Below are 15552 nucleotides of genomic sequence, written 5' to 3'. Positions count from 1 at the left end.
GTCAGGAGCTTGACCTCTCAGCCTTGTGGCACTGAAGTGACTAGGCGCCTTCTGAATCTCCCCTCAATTGGCCTGCTGCACGACCAACCTGCTCCCAACGTGATGAAGTGGGGTTCAAAGGTCAGGGGTCAGCGGAGGGAGAGCGGTATCTTGGGTCATCAGCAGTGGCCTGGGGGGGGTTGGGGGGGTGGGCACGGTGGCTGAGGGCTTGGCGCCACAGTTCTTGTTGATTGGGGTGTTGTGGTCATTGGGTTAATAGGATAAGTGGCCTGCAGGTCAGTTTGGCCCAGTTCTAATGCTAATACAGGATCTTGTCTTTGCGCTGTTGCCATCCAAGATTTTTGGAGCTCCATTTGGTTACACTTTTAATCCATCCTTGTATTGAGCTGGTCATTTATTTCATGCTGATGAATTGCTGGCAGCTGCAGTTGTCCTATCTTTTTTTTCTTTTTTTTTTTTTTTGGTTTTGTCTTTGCCAGCTTCATGTCTTTAAATGCACTGTTCACTTGGAGCTATCTGTTAACCCTCCTAATGGCACCGACCCGGCTTTGGATTGCACACTAGCACATCCGCAAGATTGATTATTCGATAATGATCTTGCTGTCAAATGTGAAATACAGATTTGAGTCTAACACTCAGCTCTAGACTTCCTATTTCCATCTTCCCAGAAAACTCAAGCCAGCTTTGAGATAATTATGTTTGTAAAGGAAGCAGACAATACTGTCGTGAGTTTTTGTCTGTTGTTTGTTTTGTTTCGTTTTCTGTTGGTGTGTGTGTGGGGGTTTAGTGAGTCTGCATAAAACAGAAGCATCCACTTTTTTTGTTTTTCAGCAGAGTAGATAAAATGTATTCAGTCATCACATTTGTATGAATGTGCAAACACTACAAAAGTCAAAGCAACATGAATCAATCTCAGCAGTAAAACTGGAAGGATGCTTGATGAAAATCTGGCAGTTGGTAGATTTGTGAAAATACACGTCTCAGTTTTGCTTATATGCACTGCTGTATGTTTAGATGCTGCACAATTTTTGCTGCACACAGCAAATACTTCAGAGACGTCTAATGCTCTTAAACTCTTATGTTTAATTAGGGAAAATAGGTGACAAGTGGATTATAAATTGCTAACCCCCACCACCACCCAAAAAAAAAAAAAAAAAAAAATTAGGTCGGGAGGTGGTATCCAGAAGATTAGTTTAATCCCAAAGTAATAGTTTTACAACACACCTGGAGAGCAGTGACTCCAGGACTTTTGCTCTTACACTGCAGAGTAAATGACACGGATGAGATGAATGGTGATGTTGTAGCACTGATATTAAAACGTATGACTTCTGTCTCTCCAGATGCATCCTTTGGGACTATGCAATAATAATGATGAGGAGGACCTGTACGAGTACGGCTGGGTCGGGGTAGTGAAGCTGGAGCAACCAGAGCTGGACCCTAGTTGTCTCACTGTGCTGGGAAAGGTAAGAAAATGGCCGTTGGTTCTTTTCAAGACCTTTTGGAGAGTTGATCAGTAATAATAATTTAATATACAACTGATGTACATGAGTTGATCTTCAGAAAACTGCACAGATCAAACAGCTTAAACTCTTCACAGCGCTACTCAGCGGACTTGTTTATTAAACTAACACGAAGTCGTGTGACTTTGCGTAAAGGGTGATTTGAGTTGTGCAATGAAATAAAAAAAACTAAACAAACAAAACAGCTTGGCCACTGTAGCCGAAATCACGTCTGCGTTAGTAAAACTCCATCGAAACTATTCAGCAGAGTTTCATTGATTTTTGAGCTTGAAGACTGACTGACACTCAGGGATTTATTTTATTTTTTTTACAGCTGCTGTGTCCACAGCTGTGTGATGCACAGAAATGATCCCAATTGAATTGCTGTTTGCCTTTTGTAAAATCTGAAGGGTACCGACAGTGTCAGGTGTGGTAAATGGTGGCATGACGAGCGACAAGCGGAAATGTGTTGTCTTGTGTTTTGTGTAAAACGTAGACCGTTCCCTTCGCTACACTCCCGTTTTACTTAATTAAAACCCTTTAAAGAGTTTATCTTTGATCTTTAGTAGTCGCAGAGACAATTCACGGAAGGATGATTTTGTTTTATTTTGTCTCTCTCTCTCCCCATTGCTGGGAGAGTAAGGGCGAACTGAATCCCTCCTTTATTGTCCCCCCCACCAAAAACCAACCCGACCCCAATTTGTCTCCATCCTCCCTCCCTCCCTCCTCCAGTGCCCACTCCCCTCTGGAGTCTCCAAGTGGTATTTTATCATGCTTTAATTAAGTGTTCCTCTTAATGGAATGTACCAACATTCCCTGGAGGATGAAGGAGGAGGAGGAAGAAGAGAGTGGGAGGGGGGGTCGATGGCTATAGTCTCATTTATCCCGTGCATGTCTGGTGACAGAAAGAGAGCAGCCATTCATAATTTAAGGAGCCCTTGTACTGTATAGACATGCTAATGGTGCACTTTCTTCGGGGATGGCTGCAGCTACCTCGCTGACGCATACTTGTGCTGAGATCTTGAAAACTGGCTTAATGTTCTGCACGCAAATTTCTCTGCTACTACAGCCAAGAATATGCTACGGCTATCAGTTCGCTCAGCAGTAAGTGGCAGAGCAGATAACTGCTCCGCAGAGAAACTGAGGAAAATAGAACTGGCTTAACTTGTTGTTTGCCATTTATCACTTCTATAATTGTCATGGGAACACTACAGTCAGGCCGACGTGCTTTAAATCTGTAAACGACTCATCTGTGAATGTTTAACAATGATTAGCAGTCCCACATTGTGTAACTTGAGACTTGAATGTCTGTGTTTGATTATAAAGCAGGTCTAGGTTTAATATTAAGTAGCGAGGACCTCAGGAACTTTGTGACAACAAAGCAGGCGCCGCTCTCAGCCATGCCCCCAAGCCTCGGCCCTTTTGGACCCACAATCCAGCCTTAGAGGATTTGGTTTTTATCAGCCAGTCCGAGGAAAGACTCCACTGAGATGGTTTTTGGTTCTTTTAGCCTCAACTGTATTTTTCTTCTGATAAAACATGGCTGAGGTCAGAAGTATGTGACTTCACCACTTTTACACATCAGAGTGTAAAATTAGTTTGGACTTCACGCAAAGTAAAATGGCTATTGTTAGAAATACTGGTCTGAAAGTAAACAAACATCTGTGGATTTGGCGGGAGATGCGTAGATTTCTGAAGGGTCCGTTCGCTGCTTCTGCTGTAACATGTCCAGAGCGCTGAAGACTTTGTTGGTGGGCGATGTAAGCACCAGGTCTGGAGCAGGAGGAATAAAAAAACTTTAACATCTCATAGAATTTCAAATCAAATCAGCAGTCAGCTTTTTAGAGTGCGCTTCCCGGGAGAGGTGGGAGAGACGGGTGGTGTGTGATCTGGCCACCTTCAGATCCAGTATTTTGTGGCTCTGTGTGCCTTCGCCAACAGAGCCACGAGAATGCCCTGAGTACTGGAAACCCACACCCTCCGCTCAGTGGAACCAGTCTAAGCGGGGTGCTAATGAGCCGGTCGTTTTTTTAATACATTCTCTGTTGGATGTTTTGCTAAGGGACACTGTAGGGAGGATGGCAGGAACCTTGGCCTTTGACCTTTTGGCCCACAGCCAGCCTCCCTAACCTCTAGACCACTCTGCTTCCTCTATGTTTATTCAACCAGGACTATAATTAGAGGAGGGAAAGCCCATTGTTACATCTTGACAGACCCTTGCCCGGGGCCCGATCACAGCTGGGTGCTTTGTATTGGCATTGCCGCTTTTGCCAGACCAGACAGTTGAGTGTTACCCCCTGCCAGTCTGCTTACTCTGCCCAGCAAGCCAGGTCACCGTGCCCAGCCCCGGTCCGGATACTATGCCCACTCCTACACACTCACCCCGCCTGGTCTGGTCTGGCCTCGTGCTCGGCAGCCCCCCCACCCCCCATCTCCACCGTCTCCCGCCTTACCCGACTGGCCCCTGACTGAACCCAAGAGCCCACTCCACTTTGCTGCCACTTTGCCACCAACAGTGTTGGGGTCTTGTCTGGTCAATTTAGATTCCATTCAATTACAGAATCCCAGCGAACGCACAAAACAGAATTGGAGGAGGAGGAGGTGGGAAAAAAAAGACACTGTTTACTCTAATCCATCTCTAAATATAAAGTGTCTGGGAACACAAAGCCCCCAGCTGTGCTTAGGAGCTGGTCAACACGTAGCTATGGGCATTCCTTCCTCGATTTAGAATGAATAAAGGGAACTGGTTTGCTTTTGAAGTAATTGGCTCTTGCATGTGGTCACGCAGATAGTTTTTAAAGCTAAAAATTATTGCAAAAGCATTTCTAGTTGACTAAATTTATGCTCCAAATTTCCCAGAAACCAGGGTATACACAATGTTGATTTTCCCATCCGGGCTTCTGCTGCTCTTGGTTTTTGGTTGAAGAACATTTCTACACAGGACAATGTTCCGATCATTTATTTATTTTTCTTTACTTGCACCAAATTACTCAGAAGAGCGGCTTAAGGATATCGCGCCATTCTCACTGCCACACTGAGATGCTCCGACATCAGCAAATATTAGCACTAGAGGAGGAGGAGGGAAAGAGGTCGGTCACACCGGCCTCTGAAGTCCTCATGCAAACCTCACCAAAGCGCTGGCGTGTCATATATATGTACACAGTTTTTTCCTGCACTTCCTGTCTGGTTCCTGTGAGAGCTGCAGGGCTGTTAAACCCCTGACCTCAGTGTGCCACAGCACCGGCCCCTCCCCCACTACAGCAGGAAAACCAAGAGAGAAACGGTCCCCTCTTTGAGGTGATTTTGTTGTCTCCGTTACGGTGTCATGTCACGGCAGGGCGCCCCGGTGCAGGCACAGGACTTCAAGTGCAAGTAATTGCCCCTCCTTAGTTACAGCTTATCAACTCTCTGCTTTCTCTGAGGTGTTGGTAAATGTTGTAAATCATGCTCACACCTCTGTCGACATTCATCTGTTCTCAAGTTGAGCTATTTATTGCAGTCAATAACATATTCTTAGTTGTCATTTCCTCCCCGCTGCTTGACTTTCTCAGAACTGGCCTCCCTCCCCTTCTTCTCCACGCCATCTTTCACATACATACACTGCAATTTTTGGCAGCTCCTCTGGAACATGAAATCATGCCACTGGCTTTCGGACTGGTCAGGGGCCTTTGTCGCTGTGCCAGGGAGATATCTCTTCTTTCAAGCTTCGCAGTGTCGGGCCAATGGCCACACTGGGCCTTAGCATGCCGGCTTTCCCCCTTTCATCCTGCCCCGCAGCTCCCATGACATCAACCCTCAACCCGGGCCAACCAGGAGAGGAACGGCAGAGGAGTGGAGTGATGGCAGATTGAAAGAGGAGAGGGAGTTGGAGGGAAGGGAAAAAAGTTGGGGGCTTGGTTTTTCTAGGGGGATGACGACTGCAAAAGGGTCTGGCTCCGTAAGTGGGCGGCTGGGAGCCGTGTCTCAGTTGGTACAATTTCTTTCCTTTCTTTTTTTTTTTTTTCCTGTCTTTTACGCACATAAGCAGAAATATGCGACCCATCCTCCCACACAGCCCTGCAGCTTGTGTAAAGCAAGACTTTTGGCTGGCATAGCATGTAAAACTCCCTGGTATGTGCTTGTTGTGTGTGTGGCCTGGCGCTGCCCTTGACCAGCTCGTCTCTGAACCGCGATCAGTTCCACCTTCAGTTCCAGCCAAAGACAACATTTCATCGCAGCGGAGCGTAACTGCGCCGGGACCGGCTGCAGCAGAGCACTTAAAAATAACTTGAACTACAAGAAAAGTTTCAAGATCTTTATTGACATATCCTCCCAGAAATAAAGCGAGCTCCTTTCAAGTTTTTGCCAGAGGCACACAACCATAAAAAGTGTATCCTGTGTGGGAACCTCTGTCTTTGACACACAAACAAACACAATCCTGAAACCACAGTTGCCATGGAACAATGTGAACGGGCAAAAGGAGTGTGTCTGCCTTTTTCTACCATGGCCTTAATGTTGGCACTTCAGGATGACAGGCCGTAGCAAACAGCTGCTGTGTCTTAGTGCTAAGTGATTTTAACTGTGTCTGGCATCTCAGCCAGAGCTGTAGAGAGCGTGAACTGTGTGTGTGTGTGTGTGTGTGTGTGTGAACGATGGCAGACATGTAAAGTACACAAGGGCAACATGGATGGTCTGTGTGTGTCTGAGGAAAAGAAAGACAGAGATGGCAGCAGACAGACGAGTGTGATATCACGGGAGACTGGCTCAGCGCCTATGGCCGGGTTAGCTGTCCTACACACTCAGGTGTGTGCGAGGGTTCGTGCCGAGGCCAAGGCAATGCCAGTAAGGTGTCATGCGGCAGGGACTTGTTGTAAAGAGGCTTCAGCGCCGGCTGCACTTCCCCACCACTTCTGATACAGCATGTCGGTCTTCGCGGACAGAACCGCTGTCTGATCAGTGCTTGTGTTTGTTGATTTGCGTGCTTGTGAGCTCATTCATGGTTTATCAGTGTGGATAAGACAAACTTGAAGTCCGGTGGATGAGCTTGTGTAGTCTTTATGCTGAGTGACTCACCGCTGCTGTAATTGCTCTGTCTCCCTCCCTCTCTGCAAGCACCTCAGAAAATCTGAGAGCCTTGATAACAGAATGAAAATTGCTGTCGTTTTGCATTGTGCAGTTAAATTGTAGCAAAGCCGGTATGGTCATCGATTTTTATTTATTTCTTTATTTATTTCAACAGCAGCTTTTGTTCAACAGGCTTCTCCTTCTTCTTGCTCTTCTTTTCTTTCAAAGTTTTAAAAGAAGCCTTTTCATAACAGAGCCACAAAAATTCAGGGTATTGATGAGACTATTTCCACCTGTGCTTGTGCTGGTAACAGCATTATTTTCAGTTGAATGCAGCAAACTGAGAGTTGTTGCCGCAGCAGAGGCATAATGGAGGCTGACGTTGTATTGCGTCATAAATGTTCTCAAATGCAGAAAGTTCCCTTTCCCTACAGTATTTCTTTTTCCATAAAAACACTGACAAAGTTTTATATCCCAGTTCAATTTACAAGATTAAAATTATGCAGCACACCGCTTAGTGGCCAAGTATCAGCTGCTGAAGGACTGAGACGAGCTCCAGCCTTGCGTGGTTGTTGTTGGGGGGGGGTGGAAATGCACGAGCTTTAGCTTGCTTTTCACCTGCTCCCTTTGCACTGCACGCAACACTTTCAAACACATCGGGCATTGGAGGGAGGGATAGAAAGAGAAACTGAAAAAGAGAGGAGGAGGAGGAGCTGTGAGGAGAGAAGAGAAAAGGAAGAAGAAAGCTTGTGAAGTGCGGGGCACTAAGGGGCCTGCCTTTTGGGCTCTCCTTTCATGTTTGTGTACGCCTCAACTTGCTGATATTATCTTGGCCGCTCTTCCTGGCGGGGTGTCGGGAAAGGTTTCCACTGTGACCAGGCAGGGGCCTCTCTCTCTCTCTGTATGTCTCTTTCCCTTTTTCACCCCCTCCTCTTTAAGGCTGTGCTGGAACCATCACCCACCTTCCTACTTCTCCCTTCCATTAAAAAAAAAAAAAGTCTGTCTCTTAAATCACCGCTTCACCACGTTTCACGGCGCTGGGAGGCGCCCGGGATCCCACTGCGCTCGTTACCATGGTCACTGGGAAGCTCCTTGTGTCATGTGGCTCAAAGTGAGCCGTCCCTGGGCCAAATTACCCAGCTTTCAATGGGAGGCCAAATGACCATTATTAGACTTCACAGCTCAGGCCCCTATTTAAAGAGAAGAAAGGAGCCCTGGGGACTTAGGATGAGAGAGATGGAAGGAGAGAGAGAAGGCAAGAGAAGAAAAGAGAGAGAGGGGGAGAGGAAGAAAGGAGGGGAAAGTGCAGTTAGCGCCACTGAGGGAGTTGTTTCTTTTTTTTTTATTATTATTTTTCCCCTCCCTGACATCGATTTTTGTTTTTAATCACAATCGTTATTAGAAAGTCAGACGCCAGCCGCGAGCTAATGCTCTCCTGTCTGTCAAACAGCATCCAGTTAAGTCGGGGCGCCGCTGGATCAAAAGATGAGCGGCGGAAAAAGTAAATCTTAGAGAAGATAGGACCAGACATCCACCCAAGTCAACCAAAGCCCTGTCTTTTTTCCATCATCTCTGTCTAAGCCACTTGCTTTGTAGAGGAATGTGTGCCTGTGTGTGCGAGAATCCTGCATCCTGCTGTTTACGCCGGGGCCGTGTTGTCTTTAAGGCTCGGGGCCCACAGCCTGGCACGGAGGCTGGTAACCGAACCCCTCCTCCTCTCCGGTCCCCTCACTGCTAATCTGATGCTACTACAGATGATTCCTCCGTCTGGAGGAGGTAGTGGGGGGCGAAAAAAATCGCATCCTGCTCTTGTGGTGTAAACTTTCCTTTTATGCGCCGCCAGCGAGGCGACGTTTCAGGCAGAGCACGAGGAGGTGCTGGAAGAAGTGTCGTGTGAATGAAAGTGACATTAGAGCTGCACGCTCTCCGACAGAGTGAGGTAATGGAAGTAGAGAAAGGGAAACATGGAGATAGGAGTGGGAATGCACCTGGCACTAACTGTGAGGGACGTTTCCAATATTACTGGAGACGAATGTAAAAATAAAATTGAGCCGAGACGTCTGCAGGGAGGTTCCAAAAAGTGAGCTGTTCCAGTGTACCTGAATATTTTGCACCCGCTCTTTGCCATGCTTTGTTCAAAGCCTGTTTACAGCAGCAGATATTTCCTTCTTTGATGTTATCTTCATCAGGACGCAACCAAAGGAAGAGGTGTGTGTGTCATGTTCGGTAAAGAGTAAAGAAAAGTTTACAGTTTCATAAATCAGCAGTTTCCTGCCTTTCAGACTGAAAAATATATTTATTCCATGTTTGATTTTAATAATCCCTTCAGATCTGCAACGTTTTATTTATTTGTTTGTTTGTTTATTCATTTATTTAGCTTTCCATCACATGGCATCTCAGACTTGTGTCTTGAGATGTGGAAGTTCTGCTCTGAATTGCTCGAAGGGGAGCTTTGCAGGTCTTCGGCAGCACGGCTGCATTTTTAATACATTATAAAACATTTGGTGGATCTGGAGGGATCAGGGACCTCAGGTGAGACTCCATCGACTGTGGTTTGGGGAAAATCAGAAAAATCTGGGGCTTGGAAAGAAGTTACACTGGACCTTTTTGTAGCTTGTTCCTCACCTCTGCTTGATGCTGCCAGCTCCAGGCTAAATCAGCCACTACCAGCGTTGTGGGCCAAATTAGCTGCTGCATTGATATTGATCCTCCTGTCCGATGTAAATCCACGGAAACTGTGGGAGTGAAGCTAAATCAGTGCATTCATTCTTCTCGCACTGCTTTTGCTCCACCTTTAGTCTCATTAGAGGCAAAGAACCTGCTGTCTTTCTCTCAACTTTGACCTTGTTGGATACCATCAAAGGATTGACCCAGACAGCTTCTTCTCTGCAGCACAGTAAAAAGAAAAACACAACAACAACACAACAACTAGACAAAGGTTTAGTTAGTTTCTGCTGCAGAGAGGTAAGGTGAGAAGAGGGGCATTCGTTTTCTTTTCATTTTCTTTCGGGGGGAAGTATAAGGCCGAGTCCTGACCTGCTCCGCGCTGTTTGCCCAGGGAAAGAAGAGGCAACAGCCCTACAGTAGCAGCAGGAAAGTGTATTACAAGAGAGCGAGGCAACTACAGCAACTTGTCTTTCATGCAAGCAGGGACATGGTCCGCTAAAGCCGCTTCAAGGCAGAGGGAGATCAGAGGAAGGCAGTGCGACTGCAGACGAATTAAGAGAAGGGAGAGAACGCCACGTTTGGATTCTAGGTCGTGTTCATGCTGTTCATACTCGGAACCACAAACCTTGTCATGGTGCTGTTATGTATTTTGTTGAAGTTATGTCAGTTCACAGTTGTTACTGTGTTGTTTTAGGCAGATGAAAGAAATACAGCTGTTGGCACAGGTTGCTGCATTTCATCCATGCTATACCTGCACGACTGCATCGACCTCCAAGTCTGTTCCCTTTCATCTTTAGTGCATAACTGCAGTGATTGTTACGTAGGCAAAACACCTGTGGCTGAACGCATCATGTGTAGAAACAGTTGAAGGCTGACGCTGTTTGTTCTCCCAGAGATGCCTTTGCAGGCATTAAGACATGTTAGCTGTCAGCAACCTCTATAGTATTTCTTAATTTCTGGTTCAGACCAAAGCTGGATTGGAATAAGGATTTCTTCCAGACACACGTTCTGTGAAACTGTTTAATACATAAGTAAAACTCCCTGTAAAATAGTTTTTAAAAAATAAGTCTTACCTAGTGTTTTTATATTCAAAACTGTTAACACGAGGCATCTATATGCTGAGAAGTCGAGGCGGAAACACATAATATTTGATCTGCCATGTGCCATGAGACTTGCAGCAGGCGAGCACGAATCCAGTGTTTCAGCGTGTCTTAACTTTGCTTCCAGCTTTATCGTCCTCCCTCCCTTCCGTCTGACAGCTCTCATCTCTCGAAAAATATGGAAACCCAGAATTTTCAATACCTAGGAAAGTTTTCTTCCACATTCGGTTGTTCCTTTGAGAGCCCAGAAGCAAAAACTCAAATATCAAAATTTCTGATTTTTCTTTTTATCGCAGCTTCCTAGTTTCCCCACCTCATATATCAAAAAAATAAAATAAAAAATAAGTTGGTGCTCTGAAACCAATTAAAACTTTATATGCACAAAGAAAACATCAAAGGCCTTTTGACTGACGGCACGTCAAATCACTACAGATAAACGCATTAATTAAGATTAACATTTCCCGTGGACTAAAAGAAACAGGTATGTTATCGTGAATCGTTTCTAACCAATAAATCCAGTCACTTTCATCCGAAACAATTCCTCTGCAGACACTAGATGGAGAAGAAGCACTTAAAAAGTCATATTTTTGTCCCTAGCTGGAAAGCTTGTTTATTTTCTTGGGAATCACAAAGGGCCAGAGCCCAAAACCGGTAAGAAAACAACATGGGAGGGACGGGGAGGAAAAAGTGGAGGAAATTTAATTAGTGGTTGTCCATTCCTCCAGCGCCAGCGTTTGGTCTCGGCAGGGCAGACCAGTGGGCAGCAGGAGGAGAAGAAGAGTGAAAAAGGCTTCTTGATTAGCGGCGGTCTGAGTCAGTGTGTCGTGCATCTGTGCTGGTGTTTGTGCGAGTGTGTGCGCGTCTGTGTGTCTGACGCCAGAAAACGTGAAGCCTTGGAGGAGAGAGACAGGAAAGTCTGCCTGTGGTACAGACAAACATGTCTATTTCGGGACAAAAGAAGTTAAAATGCTCAGTATTTCACAAGAGCCCCGAGTCCAGCGAATGAGCCTCATTCATCACTTGGCGCTCAGCGTAGCTTCACGACACGCAAGAAAAGTTAACGTCACGCCGCCTCATTTTCTCACCAAAATGAAGGTGTTGTCAAAGGTGAAGGGAGATTAAAGTGAACAAGTTCAACTGTGTCAGAGCTTCCTCAGTAGTCCACGATGAGAAGTATTTACATGTTTCAGAACAATTATCTCTTTGTTACGTTGCCCTGATGAAGGCTTTCTGCCAAAAGTTACTTTTCCTACCAAAGGATTTTATAGTTAAACCTCCAGGAGGGAGGGAGGGAGACAGAAGAGGGTGGGGTTCAGCCCCACATTTGTTCAAGTATGAGTCACTTTGTCAGTTACAAGTCTATCACTCCCCAACCTTTTTTTTTTTTTTTTTTTTTTAAATCAAGCTACTAATAACGCATCATTTATGTACCTTTAGGATAATAAGATATGTGTAAGATAATATCCTTAAAACGAAAACTTAGTCATCACATGCAGCCTCATTGAAAGACTAAGGGACCAAGGCTCCATATTATATAAAGTAATTGGTCTGTGTTCTATATTAATAATGTGAAAGTACGGAAATGCTCAGTCCACATGGAAATGCACACAGTCATTGAGACTTGTGTAACTTTGTGTACGTAACAACAAAGCAGTCGGTTGCTTTGGGCCATCCTGGACCCTGGTTTGATTTTTAATGTTTTTTATTTTGATGTGTGTGTGTGTGTGTGTCCGCACATTTTCTTGTAATCACAATGTTTCCGATTTGAGTTATTTGAGCTCTGAGAAAGCAGCGAGCCAATCAGAGCTTCATTCTGCTTCCTGATCTTGAAGCCCTGAGCAGCCAGTCTTACCTCCTTTGGTACCTGCCTTTCTCTGACCTTGGTATTTGTTTGTCCTCCCTTTTACTCACTTTGTATAACCCCAGTTATACAACCACAGTTTTGGATGGTGTTGAGGACGAGGAACTGGAAAAATGTGACGTTTGATGCGCAGCTTCATATGTAAACACCGTCAGATGATGCTGTGTGCGTTACGAGTCTGCACCGATCAGATGTATTAAAGATCATATCGGATCAGGGTCGAGATTTAGGACATTTTTCTCTCATCTCCTTTAAAGGGACCAGCTCACTGGCAGACCTCCTGAGACCCTCCACCTCCTCCCTCTCTCCACACACACACACACACACACACACACACACACAAACACACACACAAATATTGATAGCACTATTCACTTGTATAATTCAGGTTATGCAATAGTGGGTGAATGGCCACCCCACAAAGTGCACTGAGGCAGAGACAGAAATGGAGGAGGAGGAGGAGGAGGAGGGGTGTGGGGGGGGTGGATGGGAGAAATTAGGTGAAAAGGAGGAAAAGAACAATCAGTGAGGGTAAACAGGAAAGAGATGGGGAGATTTTGGCTCATCTAAAGACATGTTGTAGGAAAAGCTCTGGTCTCCACTCCGACATGTGGTTTCGTCCCCTGGAGAGCTCACAGCTGACATTAGCACCTTAACGGAGGCTTTTCCCGCCACTCCAGAAGATGGCCTCTCAGTGAAACACATCTTTATGAACTCATTTTACTCCCCGCCAGACAGACAGTCTTACATACATACTGTATCTGTGCGCGTGCACGTGATGACATGATGCACAGCACAGAAGCATGTTCAGGGATCAGTGTACCTGGGCACGGCCCAGTCTTTGTGCCATTTAGTCAAAATTTATATTTGACAAGTCGAAACTCTTCTATCAAACTCTTTTAGTTTGTCAACTGTTTCACATTTTGTGCCTTTGGCTCAAGACATGCAGCAAGGACATAAGTCAAAGGTGCCTGGCCATCATTTCAATTTGTTGGGAAAAAAATTATACCATGATTTGAAAAGCACAACTGTCCCTGTAATAATAGAGGACTGAAATATTAATGTGGAAAGATTAGTTTTGTATTGTCAGATCAGTTTGTCATTTTTGGTTTACAGCCAAAGCATTTGTTTCATCTTTTATAGGCTGTTTCCTGCAAAAGATAAACATCTGATGAAGTCATTAACTGCCTTCATGTAATGGCTATTACTGATAATAACAGGTAGAGAGCCAGATATTGTTTTGTTTCCAGGAGAGGGTAGAAATCATAGATTGTCCTAAAAAAAAGGTCTAGGTCTGAGAAATAAAGCTCAGCTCATGTTTTATGATGGCTCCACTGTTGGCATAGCAGAGTATAAAAATGGACTGATTCATTACTAAATAATGAGTTTATAGTCTCAGTCTCTAGTTTTAAGTCTTTATTTCAACACGATATGAATTTATAGAATTATGATCCCAAAATAAGGCAGCGTATTCATGACTATAAAAAATCACGGCAACCCAAAACCTAAAAATTAGGACAGGGTGTTTCTATTTTTGTAAATCCCGCTGATGTAATTGTTTTGTTTGTTTTTTTTTGTGTGTATGTGTAAAATTCAACAAATTACAGAGAAGAGAAAACCAATGAAGACTGAGTAGGCTGCAAGTGTTATGGTATTTAAAAAAACAACAACAACAAGATGGCGGCAGCCAAAACTTTCACTACTTTACAAACCATTAGTTGATGTCGCTGTGGTTTGCCACAAGATCAAAACACAGATAAAAGGTTTCTTAAACGTCAGATGGAATAAAATGAAAACCAACAATAAGCTCAGTGTGTCTGCAGCTTTAACTGTTAAAATGACCAAACCGACTTGGAGGGGCACTACAGACACTTTGATATTAATGGTGGCCGCTGAGCTCACTGAATGCTTCAAGTGTTTCTTTCCCCTGCGTGTTTATGTTGAGTAAACTGGCCCTTTATGTTGAAGACGGTCAGATGGAGAGGAGCTCGATGACTCGGTGTGACACATGAGTGGGTTTTTATGGGCTCTGTAAACATCGTTACGACTCAAGCTGTGGTACGGTACCTTCGACGTCCCCGGCGTTCAAATCAACGTCATACAGTGATATGGCAGAGTCGAATTTAATCTGTAACGTAGGAGGAGAAGTTCTTGGCCACAGGCCTATGCCTTAAATATGAGTGTGAGATTTATGAAACCGAGCTTTTGGTAGAATTTAAGTCCAGTGACGTTATCGTAGTTCACGTTGTGCGCTTGTAAACAGTTTCAGGATGGTATTTGTGTGCCTGTGGAAACAGGCAAGTCTTTCATGACACAGCAGATACCAGATCCAGCAAGACCAGGCCACGTGTCACACAGCCAAGCATGAATATGTCAGGCATCTGTAAAACAATATAATGTTGTGACACATTAACAGTTTGTCAACATCATGTACACCCGGAGAACGTGGGCGGGGGAGGGAATCCCATCTTGGCAGAAACGTCACGATATTACAGGTGACTTCATGTGCGAAGCATAAATAAATAAATAAATAAAAGGAGGAGGGGCTTCAAACTTACTTTTCTTTTCTGTCTGTTTTTAGCTGAATGTAAATAACGTTTTGGGAGCACATGCCTCTGGGGGGGGGGGGGCAACCACATATAAGGAAATCAATGGGAGAAAACTATGCCTTTATCTTTTAATAAACCGTAAAGCCAGAAGGCAACATGAAATTACAGCATAATAGCAGTGGAGAGTCTTCTGAAGACTTTATTGCCTTAATTATAGCAGTGCGGAGAGAGAGAGAGAGAGAGAAAGGGGGAAAGAAAAGCATGAAGAGGAAGCAGAAAGGAAGGAAAAAGAAAGTAGGAAAGAGAGAGAGGAGGAAAGATGTGATAGGTGGTGTGTGTAGGCCAGATGTTGCAGGTGTAATCCAGGTGTGTGTCTATTATCTCGTGCGGGTCGATGATGAACATCCTCAGCGTACGTAAATATCGGCGCAAAGGCGACTCTGAGAAAAGTCTCTTTCCAGACGGGTGAAAAATGTCTCTTCCTTTGGATCATTCAGGCTGGCAGGCGCGCTGAGAGATGCTAAACATAGCTTTGATTTTCCTCTGCGGCCTGTGTTCACTCGGGGGAAGGTTGTACCCTAATTCTCTTGCCACCAAGCCAGCGGGAAGTTTGTTTAGCCAGCAGTGTTGTGAAGTACCTGCAAAGCCCCCCCGCCAAAAGCGTTTGGCCAGGGCGAGGGTTTAGCTGATTTAGGAGCATGGATGACTGATCAAGAGCTCATGTTGGGCACCAAAGATCATGTTTTCAGCTTTTGGAGAAAATTATTAGCAGTGTGCCTTTTTTTTGTGTGTGTGTTTGTTGGGAGACAGATTCGTCCACCGCCACAATTTGT

General features: G+C 44.9%; 1 protein-coding gene across 2 annotated transcripts in view; it reads left to right on the top strand.

The window, feature by feature from the left end:
- The window catches only part of znrf3 (zinc and ring finger 3), a 59745-nt gene that overhangs the window by 29960 nt on the left and 14233 nt on the right, over positions 1-15552 (top strand). For both annotated transcript variants that reach the window (XM_029510949.1, XM_029510948.1), the window contains exon 2: positions 1341-1463. In XM_029510949.1, the coding sequence (XP_029366809.1) occupies positions 1341-1463 (123 nt within the window). The remainder of the gene's footprint in view (positions 1-1340; positions 1464-15552) is intronic.

This window comes from Echeneis naucrates, chromosome 9, assembly GCF_900963305.1.
Source record: "Echeneis naucrates chromosome 9, fEcheNa1.1, whole genome shotgun sequence".
In the NCBI taxonomy this organism is placed as follows: Eukaryota; Metazoa; Chordata; class Actinopteri; order Carangiformes; family Echeneidae; genus Echeneis; species Echeneis naucrates.
Note: the sequence above shows the minus strand (reverse complement) of the source record. Positions and strands in the feature narration are given on the sequence as shown.